General features: G+C 45.9%; 2 protein-coding genes across 23 annotated transcripts in view; both read left to right on the top strand.

The window, feature by feature from the left end:
- The window catches only part of LOC147190830 (XK-related protein 8-like), a 39,721-nt gene extending 37,088 nt beyond the window's left edge, over positions 1-2,633 (top strand). For all 20 annotated transcript variants that reach the window (XR_015103765.1, XR_015103766.1, XR_015103767.1 and 17 more), the window contains 3 exons: positions 1,603-1,702; positions 1,795-1,879; positions 2,476-2,633. The gene's annotated coding sequence lies outside the window, so the exon portion shown is untranslated. The remainder of the gene's footprint in view (positions 1-1,602; positions 1,703-1,794; positions 1,880-2,475) is intronic.
- Positions 2,634-2,963: 330 nt separating this feature from the next.
- Positions 2,964-20,988, top strand: part of myo1g (myosin IG) — a 28,913-nt gene continuing 10,888 nt past the window's right edge. For 2 of the 3 annotated variants that reach the window (XR_015103659.1, XM_086136288.1), the window contains exons 1-21: positions 2,964-3,211; positions 3,870-4,078; positions 4,379-4,472; positions 4,691-4,856; positions 4,964-5,017; positions 5,158-5,253; positions 5,403-5,519; positions 5,605-5,811; positions 5,876-6,021; positions 6,129-6,243; positions 6,317-6,487; positions 7,358-7,428; positions 10,119-10,193; positions 10,316-10,448; positions 11,115-11,281; positions 11,370-11,577; positions 11,746-11,969; positions 12,055-12,199; positions 14,277-14,381; positions 14,931-15,044; positions 15,721-15,878. Coding sequence is in view for 2 of the 3 variants with exons in the window: in XM_086136288.1 (XP_085992414.1) it covers positions 3,117-3,211; positions 3,870-4,078; positions 4,379-4,472; positions 4,691-4,856; positions 4,964-5,017; positions 5,158-5,253; positions 5,403-5,519; positions 5,605-5,811; positions 5,876-6,021; positions 6,129-6,243; positions 6,317-6,487; positions 7,358-7,428; positions 10,119-10,193; positions 10,316-10,448; positions 11,115-11,281; positions 11,370-11,577; positions 11,746-11,969; positions 12,055-12,199; positions 14,277-14,381; positions 14,931-15,044; positions 15,721-15,878 (2,870 nt within the window). In the remaining variant the exon portion in view is untranslated. Of the gene's footprint in view, positions 3,212-3,869; positions 4,079-4,378; positions 4,473-4,690; positions 4,857-4,963; positions 5,018-5,157; positions 5,254-5,402; positions 5,520-5,604; positions 5,812-5,875; positions 6,022-6,128; positions 6,244-6,316; positions 6,488-7,357; positions 7,429-10,118; positions 10,194-10,315; positions 10,449-11,114; positions 11,282-11,369; positions 11,578-11,745; positions 11,970-12,054; positions 12,200-14,276; positions 14,382-14,930; positions 15,045-15,720; positions 15,879-20,988 lie in introns of those variants that run through there. The other variant, XM_086136289.1, reaches the window with a different exon arrangement.

Below are 20,988 nucleotides of genomic sequence, written 5' to 3' on the forward strand. Positions count from 1 at the left end.
CAACATGAAGTTGAAGGAATTTTCCACCTCGCTCTTGTGGCCAGGGATCAGGTGAGAAGGATTATGCGCTCATTATCCCTGAAATCAGAATCAGGGGGCCGCTTATCTTAAAACGTTACTGGTCAAATGTTGGCTCGACACACTGCGGTGAAGTTATTGCATTTTGGAACCCTGTAGTAAATATGTGGCATAACCCGTTGAATGAAGAATAGAATAGCATTGTGTTCATAGAACATACGCATGACGAGAATACCGACAGCATGCGCGCGTCTGATGACCTTCCGATCAAATATTTGTTTGGGTGCTGGTTTTGTGCAAACAGGGGCGGGCTGTCCGTGTTCTTCCAAATACATCGAATGTCAGCTGAGCGAGTGGTTATCGTCACTGTCGGGAAACAATGCGGTAATTGATCTTGAAGCTGTTTCTCTATGGCCTTCATTGTGGTGCACCAAAACGGTGTGAGTCACGGACCACGAGTACCGGGGAGGAGGACGCTCCAGAGCTGCCAACTCCCACCAGCAACGGCTGTCCATTGCGTTATGAAAGCCCTCCTACATAGGAATTGGATACCACAGCCTAAATAATATTATGTGTTTTTAAAAAACGCATTGTGTTCAAGCTTTGGTCACACAGATCCCATGTTAACAAGGCTACGAAACATTTTCACCCGTTTTTCTCACTGTACAGGACGACGTTTCCAGTTTGAGTAAAAATAAGTGCAGTCGTCACGTTGCGCTGGAAGGCACGCTCAGTTACCGCCCCCTTATTGTTTTTCGTTTGTTTTGCATTCATGACGTAGAAGTGTTTTTCCTAGACAAATATATCCTGTACCAATGGCTTTTTACTGCGTAAGCATAGCAGGTCCGTCGTAAACCGAGAACACTCTGGCCATTTACATCCTCCCGTGTCTGATGAGCAATCCCACCGTGTTGCTTGACTGCCCCCTGCTGGCAGAACGGTAATATTACTTAGATATACGTCACATCCGGCTAATCTTGATGTTCTTTCCTTGTACGATGGCGAGTAGTTAAGTTTACTTCACGAATCCACTGTCATCCTTCTTAAATTATGAAATGTTTTACGTTATGTTTTCTTTCAGGGGTAGAAACTAACTTTAAAGGTATGTGAAGCGTAGTTGTATTGTTTTATGTAGTTGATATGTGCCCATCTGGCGTGTACTATGCTTGCCGACATAATCGAAACGAAACATGGCTGCAATTTTTCGAATTGTATTTTGGTGTGTTGTTTCACACTGACATGTTTTCAGCAGACGACTAATACCGACGCAGACTGGTAAGATAGTTGTCCTTGTTTGGATGTGGCGTAGAATCGTGCAGTTAGGTTTTTTTTTTAAGTTATTGAAATGGCTGTTTGGCATTTTACAAAACAATGTATGGCTGCAGACCTTGCATCGAGACTCAGCCTGCGTTGGCTTTGCTCTTTCTATAAAAGTCTGCTAGAGAGATGTTTGAGGCCGTTTGAGGCCCTGTTGTGGAACAACACAGCGGGGTTATAGGTAAACCTCCTACAAGCTCTAACCCGTTCAAAGTTTTGCCTGAATGTTGCTAACCTGTCGTTCATGTCCACGTTCTTCTGTTTTAGGACTGTTTTCCATGACTGAAAAGGTGAAACGATGGCCGACCAAGTTCACTCCTCCTGACTGACATTTGGGGACTGGTGTCGAACTTGGCGGGAAAAAAAGGTTTGTATGAATCAAGACATGGCAAGTCGTCACAAGACCAGTCCTTGCCAGGGCGTAGCACATCAAATTTAACATCGCGCTATATGTTACAGGATTGACAAGGTGCTGTAAACGCCTGCCATGTTTGCAAGTGACCTGTATGACTTGTCGAATTTGGACGAAAAGCACAAGAGTTAGGTTGGTATTTGTCAACACATGCGGTATCGTGTGTTTGTTTTTATCCTAATGAAATGATTGCTGCAGACCTTCCATGGAGGACTGAGCCTGCACGTGCTCTTTTCTTTCCTAAAGTGTCTGCTAGAATGATGTGAGGCTGTTTGAGGCTCCGCTACGGCTCTTCATAGTGGGGTTATAGGTAAACCTCCGACAAATGTGAAGCTGTCTAACCTCGATGCGTTCGATTTATTGTCTGGTGACAATAGACACGTTAAAAGAGCAACTCAATGACCAAAACGGTCACCGTTGTGAAGCCGCAATAACAAATGCTTGATGTAGTATTGCTTTTTTTTGTAATGACTCATCCTGAAAAGACAAACTGTAGTCTGGTGCCTTCTAGTGGCAAGCGAAAAGCATTGAATCCGCAACATTCATTTCCATAGCTTGCGTTCAAGAATTTAGTTTACGAAATAAATGCTAAGTATAGGCACATAGATAGGTTGAAGCAAAGCCTGCTTTGTACAATCTTGGAAATGTATTTCTCAACTGATTTGAAATAATAACAAATTTAATAACAACCTTTTTTCCCCCCTCCCCACTGTCTTTTTCATTTTCAGACAATGGTGTAAAACTCCCAGCGGTGCAACAAAGGTTATTTTGCTTGGATGTAAAGTGCGATACAGTGAATTGAGATGCATAGAAACGGTCTGTAAATATTTCATTTCAGCTGTGAATGAGACTATTTGAATTAAAAGAGGTTTTATTTTCAATGAAAGTGTGGTCTGGTTTTGTGGTGCAAACTTTACCTTCATTTGTATTTTTGTTTTTGCTTGTTTGTTTTACTCCACCTTTAAGACCTTGACCTTTTGTGACATTTTTTTCCCCCGGTGGTGTGCTGTACTATTTTTCAATTGCAATATCATATTGCTGTGACAAGTTTCAAATAGTGTGTAAATTGAATACACTTCATCTTCAGCATGTTAAGTGCCACTTTTGTAAGTGGCCCCGCCCCCGTCCCGGCCACGCCCCCGTCTCGGCCACGCCCTCTTCCGCTGTTTCGATCACTGGCCACTCTCCACGCGCTCGCGGGCTGCTCTGCATGACTCAAGCGCAACCACGCCTTCATCACTCTCTTGTCTACTCAAAAGTCAGCCGTACTTCTCTTTTTTTTCACGCAGCCTCCCCTTCCCGTCACTTTCTGTTCCCTGTACGTCTGTCTTTTTGTTCTGCTCTTATTTGCTGAATCCGGGGCAAAAGGATGGCAGAGATGGAGGGCCTCGAATTTGGGAAGTCAGACTTTGTGCTGCTGGATGAGGTGACCATGGATCAGTTTATGGAGAATCTCAAATTGAGGTACGTGTTGGTAGCAGCGAGGAAGAGGAAGCTATTGATGTAAAAAAAAAAAAAAAAAAAAAGTTTGCATTGTGCCACTCGGCCCAAAGACCACTTGTCATGTTTTTCACCTGTCTGGTGCGTTTTGAGATGATCTTTCAGTGTTCAAACCGTAGCTCAAGCTTTAGCGTGCTTTATTTTTTCTTTTTATTGGACGGGCAATACTGTCTCACCCCAGACAGCCACAATTACGAATTAAAAAAGTTAATTGGCTGAAAGTATTGTACGTGCCACAATGACACAAATGCAATTATTGATTAATCAAGCAATTTGTGAAGTGCCGCTTCACCCAAAATCAAATCAACGAGCCCTCCAGTAGACTGAACAACCCAATTTTCATTTCCTGCTTTCAGTGACTACCGCCACGCACTGTTGTGCCATTTCCTGCCAGCTATTTGTATTCTGCAGCTTTATACACAAAGATGGATTATTTGAACCAAAGTCTAGAGACATACCATTTTTTTGGCAGGGGTTGAACAAATTTTATATTCTGGTTTTGTTTTTTGGAGGTGAAAAGGTGATGCACTTGCCCATATGCAATATCACCCTGCATGTGTTTTACCTATGCCTGTATCTACACAGAAAAAGAAACATCATGCGGTCTTTTGTGTGGAGACAGGTTTGAGAAAGGTCGGATCTACACCTACATCGGCGACGTGGTGGTCTCCGTCAACCCGTATAAACAGATGGACATCTACGGGAAAGACGCCATCGACAAGTACCGTGGCCGTGAGCTGTACGAAAACCCACCTCACCTCTACGCCGTGTCCGACGCTGCCTATAAGGTGATGAAAAGACGAGCCAAAGACACGTGCATCGTCATATCAGGTCAGTTTCGAAATGAATAGGCTGTCTCATCTCTTGACTGAAGAGTTTATTTTTCAAGAAACGAACCACTCGGCGGTTTTGGCTCCTGGTGTGTTTTGCAAATTTATTCCACAAATGGGATCCAATTTAACTTAATCTTGCAATTGGAGTCGAATAAGTGCAGTGAGTATATTAGAAAAGTAACATTACACGCCTTCAAGATGAATAAAAGTCAATCTATTACTGCAATGCTTTATATATATAAAAACAATCTCGTACAGTCACTGTTGGGAAATGTTTGTGCTTTTTTTTTTTTTTTAGGTGAAAGTGGTGCAGGGAAAACAGAAGCCAGTAAATACATCATGCAGTACATTGCGGCTATCACAAACCCAAGTCAGAGGGCAGACGTTGAAAGGTAAGACAAGATGGGGCAGTTAAAAAAAAAAAAAAAGAAATTCCACCTGTACGCACAAATCAAGATAACAAAGTTCAAACTCGGTGCGACCATCTCGACTTCCTTCCCGTGCCGCTAAATTACTTGCTGCCGCGTTGGATTGCGATCTTAAATCGGTGACGTGGTGGAGTGGAAGCTCAGGAACAGAAGCAAAAATTTGCATCCCATTACTTATGCAGTGTGAAGAACGTGCTGCTCAAGTCCAACTGTGTTCTGGAGGCCTTCGGGAATGCCAAGACGAATCGTAACGACAACTCCAGCCGCTTTGGCAAGTACATGGACATCAATTTCAATTTCAATGGCGATCCCATGGGGGGCCACATTAACAACTACCTGCTGGAGAAGGTGAGAGCAGGAGCAGCCTCGTGTCTTTGTGAGAGTATTTTCCCCACATCTGTTGTTGTCATGAACATTTGCGTATTTTTTATTTTTTTGGGCATGACCTACTCAAGTCTCGGGTTGTTCACCAGCAGCAAGGGGAGAGGAACTTCCATTCCTTTTACCAGGTGGAGTCTCATCATGTCTCGTACAAACGGAGAAGCGGCTTTTCGAATTGAAATCGACCGAACGCCGCCCCCCCCCCCCCTCCCCGCGTGCGGCGTATGAAACCGATTCAGAGCGCGCTTGATTTGTTGTGCTGTCACAGTTTTTACGAGGCGGATCGAAGGAAACGATGGCCTCGTGTCACCTGCAAAGCGATCCGAGTGCTTACGTGTACACCAAAGAGGGAGCTGCAGCCACTGTGAGTTTTATTTCATTTCAGTCTGACGGGGTTGACATTTTATCCGTCGAGAAATTCACACAAACGGGAACCAAAGTGAAACCGGAGTGAAGAAACGAAAACGTCCCGTCTCTTGGGTGTGTTAACATTTTGTCTTTGACTTTCCGTAGACCTGCAACAATGATTACTCAAGCCACAAAGCGGTCGTTCATGCTCTGCAAGTGATTGGCTTCTCCAAAAAGGAAATTCAGTCCATTTATCAAATTCTAGCTTCCATCCTGCATCTTGTAAGTTTCTCAAGAAAAGGATTGCCATGAATTGAAGCGGAAGACTATTTGGAACGGTTGTGTCGTGGTTTTTTTTTTCCCCCAGGGTAATGTCCAGTTTGGGAGCAAGGGTGAGAATGTTGAAGTTTTGGACCTTGAAGCCGTGAAGCACATCTCAGAGTTGACGGGCACAGACGCCGACGGTGTCATCAAGAGCTTGCTGTACCGCACCGTGGCCACCGGTGGCGGCGACGTCATCGAAAAGGGACACACGGAAGAGGAGGCCTGCTTTGGGCGGGATGCTTTTAGCAAGGTGCGTCATATTGATGGATTGATTTGATTGGAGGAAATCAACCTTCCCCTTTTTCAACGTATAGGCTCTCTACGAGAGACTTTTCGGGTGGATTGTCGGCCGCATCAATGACGTCATTGAGGTCAAAGACTACAACCCAGTGCTTCATGGGAAAAACACCGTCATCGGTGTGCTGGATATTTATGGATTTGAGATATTTGACAACAACAGGTTGGAGTCTTTTTCGTCCTCTTGCAATTCGAGGCTGGTGACGAATTCACGTTCATGCGGCCTCGGGGTGTTTGTTCCATCTTTTTTTTTTTTGGTGGGGGGGCCAGTTTTGAGCAGTTTTGCATCAACTACTGCAACGAAAAGCTTCAGCAACTTTTCATCGAGCTGATCCTCCAACAGGAACAAGCCGAATATAAGCGAGAGGGTATCCAGTGGCAAGACGTAAGGAAAATCAATTCGACTTGCTGCAGCGTGAGCTCTCCGACATCTATTCATTAATCTTGGTCATGCACAGATTGACTACTTCAACAATCAGATCATCGTCGACCTCGTGGAGCAGCAGCACAAAGGGCTCATCTCCATTCTGGATGAAGCTTGTCTCACTGTCGGGAAGGTCACGGACACCGTGTGCCTGGACAGCATGGACGTCAAACTGGCGCACCACCCCCACTACACCTCCCGAAAGGTGAGAGCGTAACCTCAACTGAAGTGGGGTTCATTGGACGGAAGAGCTTCAAAATAGTGGATATTGTTCATGGTTTTGGATTTTATTATATTTAGTTTTGATTTCGCTTTTGACATTTGTTCTTTCGGTTCGCTTAGCTTTCATTTGTTTTTAAGAGCATATTAATGTCCTTCCCCATTCGTTTTAGTATTAGTTTTTCATTTTGTGCTTTTTAAGATCTGTTGTTTTCATTTTAGTTCATGAATGAAAGTTTTTTTTTCCAGTTTTACTTTTAATTTCATTAATATCCATTCACTATAATATCCGTGCATCAAACCCACAATTTTCCACAAATATATGCTTAAAACTGAGTCATTCCATGTCTCCCATCCCCAAAACTTGCATGTTAGGGTGATTGAAGCAGTCGAAATTGTCCTGCAGTTCTAAGGAGGACAATCACGCGAGAAAATGCTTAAAAAAAATCAAAAACAAGACATCATGTGAACTGCCTTTCTGGCGAAACACAAATGAAACGCACTCAAGGAAAACTTAAAATTAGTTCTGCACCCAGATGTCACAAAATATACTTTTCCTCATTGAATCCCCTCATAAAGTGAACCGTAAATAAAAAAACGAATTGCCCGATATTCTGTAAAATAAACCAAATGAAGCTTGACGGACGACACATTTCAAACCAACTCACCAAAAATGCACTTTGGCGTTTCGACCAGTAGAGGGCAGAATTTCTCTAATGTTCTGCCTTCTGGTTAGACTTAGAATAAAAAAAAAAATCTTCTCAACCTTGAAATGTTTTTCATTGACGTTTGTTGGGGGAATTGTATATCACTAGCATGAGCTCAGAAGTGCCACTTTTCACCTCTGCATTTGTAGCTCACCCCGACCGACAAAACCATGGACTTCCAGAAGCACTTCCGGATCCGCCACTATGCCGGAGATGTCACGTGAGTTGCCCGTTTCGCGTGTATGTTTTTGTTTTGTGTTTTGAGCCGGGCTCGATCTTGGCTGGAGAAAGAGGCAGGGATTCAGGAGCATAATCCAACTGATCCTATTAAGAGGTCAGTTTAGGACGTTTGCAGCAGAAAACATTTCAGTGGGGTTGTTACCGTTTGTGCACGGTTCGAATGAAATACAGTTACGTCTGTGTTGGATGCTCAAAAAAGCTATTGTCGCATGCAATAAAGGGAACACTTATCAGACTTATCTTTCAGCTGTGCCGGCGTACTAAATGGCGCATTGATGTGGGGCAGAATCTTTGGGATTTCAATTCCACAATCTCGTGGATGTTGATTTTACCATGACCGCAGCTCTGCCTCGCCATCCTTAACTGCTCACCTTCTTTCATGCGTTCGATGATGCTAAAGGTCACCGAGGCCAGATGGGGGTGGGGCCTTTGGCCATCAGCGCGACCGTGGATTTGGTTTCAGAACAAATCACGCCGCTCACGTGGTACCGCCTTCAATCTTGAGAGGGGGAAGGACATTAATATATCGAGTGACCACATCAGGATGCGGATGGGGAGTGAAGGAGAAGGGCCTGTGGTGTGTTTGACTGATGATATGTAACAGCAGCAGTAATCAAGGTTACACTCAAGTAGAATTTGTGTTTTTTTTTTTTTTTACTTGACGTGATTTGATCATTTATATCGTTAGTGAAAAATGACTCAAGAACAAGTGGAACAGATTTTTAAGCAGACTCATTTTTGGTTAAGGTCAGCATGTATGTATTATAAATTCCAGTTATTTATTTCCACCACATTCATTGCTTTTATTTGTTTTCCTGAATCCAAGTTTTTTTTCTCCTTTTTTTGTGTGTGTCAATATGACAATGGTACGAAATGCAAATGAGTTCACCCGAGAACTGATTTCCTGTGACTCAAGCCACAAACTCTCAATTGAAAATTGACACGTTCTCCCCACTTGACCATAGAATCGTTTTTTGGAATGAGGAGCAGAATTAACAATGCAACATCTATTTCTATTTTAGTGCAGCCAGTCTGAGAAATGATTGAATGTGTCTGTGTGTGGATGCCCTTGGATGTGCGTGTGGTGGATCTTTGTCTCCGTCAGCCACAATTTGGCAGTGTCAGGGCCATGTCCAGGTCACTCCCCGTGAGATGTCACTCCTCCAAGATGCCGCTGCCCACGCTCCATCTCATCTCATCTGAGTCAAGCTTTACTCTGTCGTCTAAATATACCTCCCATACCCTCGAAAAAAAAAATACCCATCCACCCCAGCTTCCTCCAAACACACACAAGGTTTGACCTACTTTACCCATCCTTTCGTTTCCCTCATTTTTTTCCCCCTTCCTCGGCATTATATAAAAATCTCCCCGATGAATCCTTTGTTTGTCCTGAAAAAGAGAATTATATCTCGTGCACTGAAAACGACGCCATAGTTTGGCTCTTTAGCCGACTGGCTTAATGGGAGCACTCAATAGTATTTATGTTTTGGTGCTTGAACGTATGAAATAATGGTGCAGAAACACACATTGACAAGCAACATAACGGTACTCATAGTCGTATGGTCTTAGAACAAGTCTTGAGTCATCTGAACTCAACTGTATAGAGCACTTTAAAAAGAGCCATTTCGTGCTCTGGCTTGTACTGCCCCCTAGGTGGCCAAAACCAGAAGGCGCAGCACAATGGCCATTCAAAGAATGCAACAACAATTATTTAATTCTGAAAGGGCAGCGACCGGAACAGATTAATGGCATTGTCATTCATCTCAATGGGACAAAATGATTTGAGAGGCGCGCGTTTTGAGTTACGAGCATGGTCGCGGAACAAATTAAGCTCATGTCTCAAGGCGCCGCCGTATAACCTCTTATGTTGAATCAAATCTCACTTGTCAACTGGGTCTCATCATCATGTCAGCTCGTCCTCCTTTCGCTGTGCCGACCTCGACCTTCACTTTCCTTAGTTGAAGCCGTCATCTCATCTCCGGAGAGCATCTGACCTGATGTTTGCATGTCCTCTACAAACTTTCCTGTCCTTTCAAGTGAATGCCATGACTTGCTTTTATGTTGTTTTCAGCTTGGCTGAAACAAGCCTTTTATGTGTGGGAGAAGTATGTCGACGCCGCCGCCTATGTTTGTCATTATTTTTCATTTTCTTCATTAGCATTACAGAGCTTTCTCACTGTAGTGCTGTTAATGAGCCCCAAAAAAAACCCCAACTTTTATTTTGCATTCACTCCAGCTGGCTTTCCCCCCCTGTGGATGAACATTTTATGTAATTTGTGCCATGTTGTGACATCTTAACCTCTGATGCTCAGAAAGCCACCCAAACATTTTGCAGGGAGCAGACGGATTAAATTGCTTGACGGTTCACTTTTTTTTTTTTTTTTTTTGCTCACCCAAGCGTGAGTTGTATTCCTGTTATGGAAATCTTGCTACGCAGCGTTGCTTTAATCCTCAAGAGTCAGTTGGAACCGAGCGCCAAATCACTCACGAGGTAATGACGTGACTCTCTGTGTAATCTGTGTTACTCGGTCTCACTTCTTTGAATTTGATCATCTTGATTCTTGTCGAAGCGCTTTTCAGCTCGACCCCCGCACCCCCGTTCAATCCGAACTACTTTTAGCCCTAAAGTCTTTCTAACGTTTCTTCTCTCCCTCTCGCCGCCTATGACAGATATTCCGTCGAGGGCTTTTTGGACAAAAACCGAGACCTGCTTTTCCAAGATTTCAAGCGCCTCATGTACCACAGGTGCCAAACGCGCCATCACAGTTGCGTCTCTTTAGTAATGAGGCCAAGTTCCCTCTTGACCTTGTTCGTATACATTTAAATCCCCCCCCTCCCCCACCACCCTCTTTTGTGCTCTTTCGAAGCTCCAACCCAGTGATGAAAGAGATGTGGCCCGATGGTCAACTCAGCATCACGGAGGTCACCAAGCGACCGCAAACAGCAGCCACCCTCTTCAAAAACTCCATTGTCGCCTTGGTGGATAAGCTGGCCTGCAAGGTTGGACGACCTGCTCGGCTTTCCGATTGCCACTTTTCTGTTTGTACACAAATTGCAAGTAATTTGCCAAGGCCGCACAGCTACACCAAAAAAAAAAAAAAAAAATTGCTATGGTGCTCATCAGTTTAAATTTTTTTAAAAAAAAAATCAACATCACGGTGAGGCCAAAAAACTTTCTTCAAAAATGGAACTGAAACATGGCTTAAAATCCTCACTGCATTGTGGCATTGGAAAGCACTTTCGAGTGCCCACTTTGTTTCTCATGGAGGCGCTGTAGTAGCTGCGCCGTAACAAGATAGCGTGTCCCTTGGAGAGAAAGCCCCCGTTGATGTGAAAGCATTCGCCTGCTACTCCGCCGCACTTCGACGTGCTTTTAATAAAGCGAGATGTTATACGAGCCTCAGCTGTGTTGCACTTCCAGAGGTCAGTTTTCACTGCTCCTCCGTCGCTCGCAGTTAGCAATCGCTGTCCGTCGATCTTCCTTTATTTGGAAGGCGCGTTTCTGAAAGTTCTTTGCAAGTCCATAGTGAACTACAATCAAACGAAACGACTCGAGATAACTAATAAGGAAGTCATCAAATAAAGAAAAAAAATATATAACGTTTGTCAATACCGTATGTTAAATCTGCTGAACAAACAAATCGTCACCCGCCTTTTTTTCTTCAGGAGCCGTATTACGTGAGATGCATCAAGCCAAACGAGCTGAAGTCCCCGTTGCTGTTCGACGACGCTCGCTGCCAACATCAGGTGGCCTATCTGGGTCTGCTGGAGAACGTCATGGTGCGCAGAGCGGGTTTCGCCTACAGGCAGCCCTACGCTCGCTTCTTGCAGAGGTGAGAGACGTCCTCGACGCATGATGCAAAATAACCCCGCTCGTTACCAGACTTTAAAACGTTCCTGAACAATACCACTTTACCCGAGGTATAAAATGACGTGCGAGTACACTTGGCCCAATCACTTGATGGCTTCCGACCGGGAGGCTGTGGAGGCCATCGTCAAACAGCACGGTTTCCAGGGCGACGCGGCGTACGGCCACACCAAGCTTTTTGTGCGAACGCCTCGATCCCTCTTCACTTTGGAACAGGAGCGAGCCGCCCTCATCCCCATCTTGGTGCTTTTCTTACAAAAGGTTAGCCGCGTTGGCATTGCTAGCCTTTGCGTCTGTTTAATGAGATGCGGGACGCAGTTACATCAAAGAAATTAGCATCTCCTTTCTTCTGCTAACGACCTAGTTGAATGAGTGAACAGAGAAGTCTCGCTCGGCGAGTCACGTTTTAAAAAAGAAAAATTCACACAGGTATGGCGGGGGGCTCTGGCTCGTATGAGGTGCCGGCGGATGAGGGCCATTTATGCCATCATGGGCTGCTTCAAGCGCTACAAGGTCAAGGCCCACTTCTGGGAAGTGGAGCAGCGCTTCGCCAACGTCAGAAACATGGCCGACTACGGAAAGAGCGTCGAATGGCCGACTCCGCCTGCCGCCCTCAACCAGTTTCACACCATCATGGTTGTGCTGCATCGCAGGTCAGGGAAGGGGCTTTCTATTCCGCTTACGGAATTGAGCTATTTCGAAAATCATCACCAAAGTCTCTTCTCTTTTTTTTTTCAGGTGGTGGGCGAGACAGATGGTGAAGAAAATCCCGCCGTCAGACGTGCTTGAGATTCGAGCCAAAGTCGCTGCTCTGACTGCTCTTGGCGGGGAGAGAAAAGACTGGGGCTGCAGCAGAGCCTGGGAAAGAGACTACCTAGCCAATGTAAGGATCCCGCACGCAACCCCGTCGAGTCAGCTGTTCTCTTGAGGAAAAGCAAACAAAACAAAAGAGTGCACGCTCACACTCTGTACTTAAAAGGTGGGTTGTCAGTGTTAAAACGGCAAGCTTCATTTCACTAATCCAGTACCACCTTAAAAAAAAATACCATAACTCTATGTTGCGCCATATCGAAATACAGTCGCGTAGTAGGCCTCAGTGTTCAAAAATGAGAGAGGTTTTATTCCTAAAAGGTTGAATATTATTGCTCGTCGTGGTAAAATTAGGCCCAGCTTGAACATTAACACTGAACCAAAATATTGGATGATTAAAAAAAAAAAAACAGTCCTGAAATGATTCAGTTAGACTGTATTGGATATAAAAGTTAAATAAAAAAAATGTACGCAAATAAATGTGTACAAACGACCTGTAAAGATTCAATGCAAACATATTGAACTTCAAAGGTTAAATAAAACCGAACTGGACTTACCTCGGCAGTGGTTCTTTCAGATACCACTAGGGGGAGCCGGCCTACCACTTGCATGACGTGTAGCACACTTTGGAGAACCACTGCTCTCGGATCGAGAGTGTCTTGAAATTTCCCCTCGCCACAAGCCCTTTTACTGCGTCCTTGTGACTTTAAAGACGGAGACGATAAAAATCGATTGCCTTTTAGATCCTATTTTTAAATCTTTTTCCCACGTGAGTTTTGCATGCTAAATGCAACCTAAATGACTTGCTGTGTTTTTACACTGGACGATAATCTTTTATGAAATTCCACGGAGCGCATGTGACAAATCCAGCAAGCAAATAATGTGACCGGGGGGGCACTTGTGAGCCCCCCCCCCCCCCAATGAATCCCACCCTCTGATCTTTGAGTAGCTAATCTGAGCTTGTTTGCGGGGCCACAAGGCTTTCGGAGATGCCTTCAGGGAGCGCCAGCATGACTTCGGCACAGTCCTGAGTCACTCCTCACATGCGTTTGTGACGGCTTGTGACTCAAAAGTCTCATTCGGGGGCCGCCGGCTTCACGTGATTGGTGTTAATTCTACCGAGACCTATAAATGCGTGTCATTCAGCATGCCCCGTGAAAGAACGAGTACACAGAGGAAAACAAGTAGGGCAAAAGTTCTGAAGCAACGGATTGCATTCAATAGAACAAATGATTCTCCAGATAGCTGGATTAGTTGTATTATTATAATTATTTATTGGAAGCCTGATTGTTTGTTTTGTGTAGGTTGTTGTTCACATCAGATAGTCTTTTGCTGATGTCAAGCAGGCATAATTTCACATATGCAAAATAGGGGCACACTTAGGTAAAATTGTTTCTGTATGCGTCTGGGTTTTTTTTTTTTCCTTTAGTTGATGGGTTTTTGGTGAGTAGGATAAATGGATGTTATTTTTGGGTGTGATTTTGAGGTTTTTTTTTGTTTTTGTGGTGAAATCTGTTGTAGTTGGGGTTTTTGATGCAATGTTTTTTTGGGTGTGGTTTTTTTGGACAAAATTTATAGTCATGGTGCCATTTTTTTGTTGTCTACAAGATTTTTTTTGTGTGTGTATGAGGTTTATTTCGCGTATGCATCAGGGTTTTTTTTGCAGATGTTTTCATGTTTCAGAGTAGTTTTGGTCGGCAAGGGAGTTTTTTTTTTTTTTGGTTTGAGTGAGAGGTTTTTGTCAATGTGATTTTTTTTTCTGGTGTCAAAGAAACATATTTGATAAGTGGTAATGGTAGGCAAAATATGTCATTTTGGCTTGCACAGTAAGGTTCATATTGTGTTGCATCAACTCTCCATACCGACCGCATGACAATTTTCTCATAAAAAAAAAGTAATATAATTGGCTGATAATAACCAGACTAGACTGAGAGTGGCAATAAAATCCCGCATTACTGTCTGAAAATTATCAACTCGGCCACAAAGGCGTCATCGTAGGCAGCTGCTGATGTTCGCCAATCAACCGAAGACCTTATCACAACACGATTTGTTTCCACCGCCTGTCACATACAATGGCCGCCACTGGCTAGTGAGACGCGCACCCGTCCAATCCTTGCAGTTGCAATAATACAAAGCTTTGATCCCCGCAGGTGCGAGACTGCCCTCGATCCAGTTCTGGCTTTGCACGCGTCTCCCGGGAGCTGAGGAACAAAGAAGAGTACAGTCAAGTCCTTTTCTCGGGCTTCTGCCGGAAGGTGAATCACATGGGAAATGCCCGCAAATGAAAACGTGTTTCTGCTCACTTGCCGTCACTGTTCAAGGATTTCAAGGAAAGGTTTGGTTCTTTCTCTCGTAAACGCATATCGGTAAATGCCAGAATAAAAATAGTGAAGTAAGAAGAACTTACCTGTGTACACCGTGCAGTAGTTCAACAAAAAAGCCACATTGAAAGCAAAGGAAGAAGAGTCAAATAGACTCTGGAAGTCCGACAAGTGAGCGCAGTCAGCCGAAGCCTTGCTTGTGATTGTGCCGAATTTGCTCTTAGCATCTCCCGGTGGCTGCTAATGGCCACATTTTTTCGTATCGAGGACACCCGGAGAGTGCAGCCATCTAAATCGAGGTGGCGCTTTAAAATTCCATTCAGAGGATTTGTTTGGTGCGTTTCTGGCCATTGAGCCGAACATTCTCAACTATTTTTCATAGCTGGGAAGATCCTGTAAGTGATAAAAAAATAACTAAATAAATAAACCACTCAAATTGTGAGCCACAACCCTTTTTTTTTCTCTCTTTGTGCTCTTTCATAGGTGAATCGGTTCAACAAGAGCACCGACCGCGGCGTGCTCGTCACAGACGGGTGCTTCTACAAATTAGAGCCAAAGAAACAATTCAAGGTCCTTAAGAGAATTCCTTTGGACAGCGTAAGTTATCAACATTCGCTGAATCGTATGTCAACATGCCTTCCATATTGGATGTGGCAACGGGAAGTGATCGGCGGCGATGGCCTCATTTGGTTGCTGCTCGGTTAAAAGTCGACGAAGCCGTAATTCAACGAACGCGATGTACGGCATGACAGAGCAGCGGTCTACTTTTCTTCAAGTCGTTTTATTCTCTTAGCATCTGACCCGGATACGACTCCCAGCCCTCAGTATGAGCAACGGTGCCTAATGGCGGCTATCTTTAGCCACTCTATTGCTCCTGCTGCCGCCACCCGATGATACTGTCTAACCTCTGGCGTGTTTTCAGCTCTCGATCTTGCGCTTTAAAACCACGACATGCTGGACGTGCAGTAAAAAAAACGGGGATGCCGTCGATAACGGCAATTTGTTGTGAGCCATTTGGGTCTCTAGTCTGAAAGGAGACCAGTCATGCTTGTGTGCGTATGGGTGCACGTGAGCAATTAAAATGCTGGGGAAAAGCAGCAACCAAGCAGTGCCGGGTAGTTAACAAGAAGTAAAAATCATTGAAACGTTTGACAGGGCAGAAACATCAATCTTTTCACAGCTCGATCCCATGATAGGAAGGAGAAAAAAAAAAAACGGCTCACGAAAAGTTCACAAGGCTTTCTAAGCGCGACTCCTGTGTTGATATTCACAGCTAACAGGACTGAGCGTGACCAGCGGGGTCGACCAGATGGTGGCGCTGCACACCTCCTCGCAGGACGACTTTCTGCTGTGTCTCCAATGTGGGGAACTCTGTCCCAACCGGGACCGTGTCGGCGAGCTGGTGGGAACGTTGGTGGACCACTTTACACGGTCAGTGATACTTTCGGTGCCGGGGAAATAAAGTTTCCTCTGATTCGCGGGAAACAATCGGGATTTTTGCAGCCGTGTCAACCATTCCTAAATGTAATTCTTTCCTCTCTTCCTGTTCAAAGGCCTCAACCCAAAAAAACAAATCTATGAAGGTCACATGATATGCAAATCATATTCTTGGCATTCATCACTGTCACGTGGGGGTCATCGTTGTTCACGCGCGTCCACACCTGTTGTGAAATCCTGCCACGTGAACGAAAGCCCCACGCTGGCATTTATCACATCCATCGCCGCGAAATGTGACTGTTGTTTCTCGACGTGATTACAAACCGACCGCATTCATCTGGAAGATGCGCGCCCGCTGTGTGTTCGCACACTCCGAAATGATGCGGTTGTACATTTGATTGCTTGGCCTCCGGCGCCGCTTGCGCACGTCGTTATCGCTCGCAACATAAACGATCTGACTCGCTCGTGTCCAGGTTATTCGACTTTTTAATGTCTTTTTTTTTTTTTTTTTTTTGGGGCTAGAGGGCACTTGTGAGGCCCCGCAGTTTTATTAGTTTTAGATGATTGTGTCTGTGTGTGTGTTTTTTGTTCGCCTGGGATCACTGCGACAGCTGCATTGCGCTTTGCGGTGCTGCGGAGGCACCAGTCGGGAGTCGGTGTCAGCCCCCCTCTCTCTGACTCCCTTTGTGGCACCATCTGTGGCGAACGGAGAAAGGTTGTGACCCTTGATGAGGCTGCTCAGCAAAAGGAAGCTTTGGAAACAAAGTCAGGGCGGAGTTGTGGTCCCCGAGCCCACAGAAGGTGGCGAGTTGGCGGCATCGAGAATGACGCGCTCGCCTCTGTCAGGAAATGAGCTCCCGAGTCACACGCATGTCATAATTTGGCATTTTGGGGACGAGCTAAAGGGGATTCTGTAAATGTACATGAACAAGAATAAAATCGACGTACATTCATTCCCGTTAAGTGTTTGCGTGGCAGCCGAGGTGCGGCGTCGCATCAAACTGGGTCACCGAAAGGCATCGTTTGAAGCAGATGCTTAAAATGCGACTTGGAAAATGCGTCATGTTCCCTCGGCGAAACGCATCCCCTTCTCACATCGTGTGTCAATCTTTCCTGAATGTCCCCCCCCCCCACCCCCCACCTCTCGCCCCTTTCTGCCTGTCTCTGGCTTTCTCTTCCTATCACCTCGTTTCTCTTATCACCACGGCCCAGAATGTCAGCACATGATTCGAAATAGTTACAAGGTACAGTCCAGACTAAATTTAATCAGAAGGCACATCTTCCCAGCATTTCACAGCAATTGTCTGTATAATGCAGGGGTGTCAAACTCATTTTTGTCACTGGCCACATTGTACTTACCGTTTCCCTTGGAGGGCCGTTATGAATTTTAGGAAACCACATACATGTTTAATCACCTCCACATATTGCATACACGGCGCACAACAAATTGCTGGATAACTCGTCTTAAAATCAGAACTCAAGAGTAATGACTGTTATTGTGGATTATAGATGACAATCTGAAATTTTGGTTCAGACTTTAGCAAAAGCATCGTGAAACTTGACATGCTTGATTTGCTTTCGCGGGGCACATAAAATGATGTGGTGGACCAGATCTGGCCCCCGGGCCTTGACTTTGACACCTGTGGTAGAATGTATACTTGCCAGGAAGTCGTGTGTTGTGGTGGTGGTGGTGGGGGGTGTCGTGGGTTGAACTTGTGGACCATCTGCTGGGACAGCTGGAGGGACGGGGCGGGGGCGGGGGGCATGAGTGAGCTCAAGGCGGGATTTAAGGTATGATCTGTCCCCAGCCTAGCGGACAAGCTCGGGTTCGTTGTTTTAAAAGGTGATTTGGTGGATTTTTGGTCATACCATCAACTTTTGCAGTTTAGCTCTAGTCGAGTCTCTTGTCCTCTTTTATGACTATAAAAAGAGCCTCGTGGCTTTAAATTGATCGACATCTTCTGGGTCGCGCCCCTCCCTTTGCCGTTGGAGCGAGTCGTGTCATGTGGTTGAACGGGGGCCGCAACGAAGCAGCCGCCCGCTGCCCGGCTTGGTCACCGGCAACCTTGTTGGCGTCTGACCTCGTCGGCCGAGCCGCAGCTCATGTGCAGACGTGAACAAAAAGCGCCCATTTCAAATGAACTTTCTCCCCCCCCTCCCGTCCGTGAGTAGCGTTATCCTAGTTCCGAAATAGCCTTCTCCGTTTCCGTGCTTGCCCCCCCCCCCCCCCCCCCCCCCCCTCTGCTTATTCTCCCTCAGCAGATGTCCTCAATGTGTTCGCCTGTCTGGCCCGACTCAAAACGCTGCCGAGCTTCTGCCCTCTCATCGGTCAGATGCCCCCCCCCCCTCCAAATCCCACTTCTCGCTCCCTGCTGGTCCCAACTTTTGATTTGATGGATTAGGATCAGTGGTAGTAATGCGGTTTTGATCATATGGCGAGTTACTATAGCAACAGCTTTTAACCCAGGTGGAAGTAAATAGAGTGTAGACGCTGACCTATTTTCTTACTCGGCTCCCAACAACCCGGTGGGTCATGTGGTTCCAGGAAGTGTAGTCGTGAGAAAATTCTACTTAATTGCAATAAGAAGTATTCGAACTCCTCTTTTGTCCCGCATCTCGAAGTCTTCCCGGCTACTGACCTCAAAACAATTCCTTTTTCAAAGAAACTCTTTGTGTATTTCCAACAGCAGTCATGCGCCAACTCTAAATTGACCTCGGACCAAAGCGGGACAAACAAAACGCTTTGGCGCTTTGACGACGTGATCAGCAAGTCGAAACGGGACCCCGCCGGCGCTGATCCCGCGCCTCGGCTCGATCGAACCAAACCGATCAAAAAGGCTCAACCTTTGGAATTAGCAAGCATAGTTTTATTGACAAATACTTTTGACTTTCACTCGAATATTTCCTGTTCAGAAGCACGATTAACCCTTTGAGGGACGGCGGTTACCACAGTGGACGGCTGACCGTGTAATCGGGTTACGCGGTGCATGAAAAGGTTCACGTAACCTCGAGTGACGTTTGACTTCATTTGACCAATCAAATGGAGCCAGGAAGTCACATGACCACGGCGTTTCCATGGGCCGATATCCTGCACTGTCCCTCTGTGTTTGCGTGAAATTTCGACATAAGAATTTGCTCACCAGCGCGCTGCCCCCCTCCGGTGTCCTCTCAAGCTGACTCACTAGACGTCCTCTTAGATTGGAAGCTGGCGTCTTCAGAATTTGTCAACCGCAAGGAACGCGTCGCACTTGATGACGCTTACTGTGCCGTTAATGATTCGGGGCATGTGCAAAATGAATCAACCATGCCAGCGGTCACACTTTGCGCCACTGTTGTTCACGTATGACTCATTTTTTTTCCCCCCAGAATGCCCCCCCGAGAACACTCAAGTGGTCGGTTTCCGCTGGCCCAAATAGCCCAATTGTTTCTGTCAGCAGCTGATTATAATGGATGAAATTGTCGATGATGTACGCGGTGACGCCGATACTTAATCCGCGGGGTATTCGGCTAGCTGCCGCGGTTTTATGCCGCCGTTGCCGTGGCGATGATGGTTTCGTGTTGGGAAGCGATGGTTAAATGCGGCCGTTGAAGTTGAACACCTCCTGGGGACTCGATTACACCTGGAGCAGGTGACCCTGAATGGCAGCAGCAACGACGCGGAAGCGCGAATTGACGAAGGAGATTGATGGCGTCGAGGAGGAGGAGGTGGCGCGGCGATGAGAGGCCTCCCTTCGGACCTGTCTTCTTTTTTGTGGGATGCTGTCCTTTCAGTGGCATTATTCGGACTCGATGTCACGACTTACTGGACCCAAAAAAGTTTTCCATTTTGCCCTTCTCACAAGGGCACAAATCGTAAAAGCAATCTTACACAAAGCATTTAATTCACAATTTGAGTGGCTACGTATAAAAAAAAAAAGTTTATCACTTGATTTTATTGCCAATGTCACATTATTCCCTCGGAGCGCCTCTGCATAAGGCTCGATTTTGATCCGATCGGCACATAATGGGACAAAACGGCATTAACAACCGTTTGGCGTCACGCTGACTGGCGATGCTTCGCCACACGTTCGCAGCTCGGATGCTCATAAAACAGCCGCTGATTCTCCCACGATGGAGGTACCAGAGGCACGTATTCACATTGCATTGGCTGCACCCTGCTTCTCCGAGGCAGTGATGGGGAGGGTGGGGAGGGTGGGGGGGGTGGGGGGGGAGAAAAATGGAGGCCGACTGCTTGGAGGGTGAGAGAGGAAGCAGGAGATGAACCGTCTCTGCACCTCCAAATCTGTCTCCGGCGCCGTATACGGGACGATAAATTATTCAAACTGCACCGTGTGGATCGTTCGGCTCAGTGCGGGTCATGTTTTTAGAGGGAATCGTGACGGCGACGCTTCAGAGACTCGGTCCGGTACGAGCGAATCATCATTTGCACCCCCCCCCCCCTCCTCCCCCCTATAAGACAATACTCATTCATATAAATTGTCAGCGGGGGGGGAAAAAAAACCCCTCCCAAGAAAGTCTTGTGATTCACTTCGTTATGAATGAATTCCATTTGATGAGCTGCCACTTGGAATGTTTTGCGTGCGAACTGCTCATCTCATGAAGCCGACGACACGAATAGGATTGTGTTGATATTTTCGGCGCCGTTCCCAACACCTCCAGTTAAAATGCGTCCGTGCGCTCGTCAGCCCGACCAACTGTTGCATTCGCACCAAGCAAACCGCCAGGACTTGTATTTGCTGTTTACGCACTTCTCAGGAGGAATTACGCATGAGATGATCGCTCAACAGGGGGGTGGGTGGGAGTTTTCGCCGCATAAACATGGTAGGGCGGAAGAGCGGACCAGGTTTATATGGCCAACGGATGCGCATAGAATGCAAAATGATTTTGTTTAGTCTTTTCATAATAGTTGACCTTTTAAAAAGTGCAGCTTCCCTCATTCCATCCATTTTGTGCAATATGTGACTCACTTTACTTTGGAGTCAGAAAATCCTCCACGAAGCGTCTCCAGTTGGTCCAAAATGCTGCCGCTCTCCTCTTGACTTGTACTCGTAAGAGGGAGCACACAGCTCCTACTCTGGCATTCCTTCACTGCCTTCCTATCCAT

The sequence above is a fragment of the Hippocampus guttulatus genome, chromosome 18 (genome assembly GCF_054856545.1).
Source record: "Hippocampus guttulatus isolate MCC_2025c chromosome 18, RoL_Hgut_1.0, whole genome shotgun sequence".
NCBI lineage: Eukaryota > Metazoa > Chordata > Actinopteri > Syngnathiformes > Syngnathidae > Hippocampus > Hippocampus guttulatus.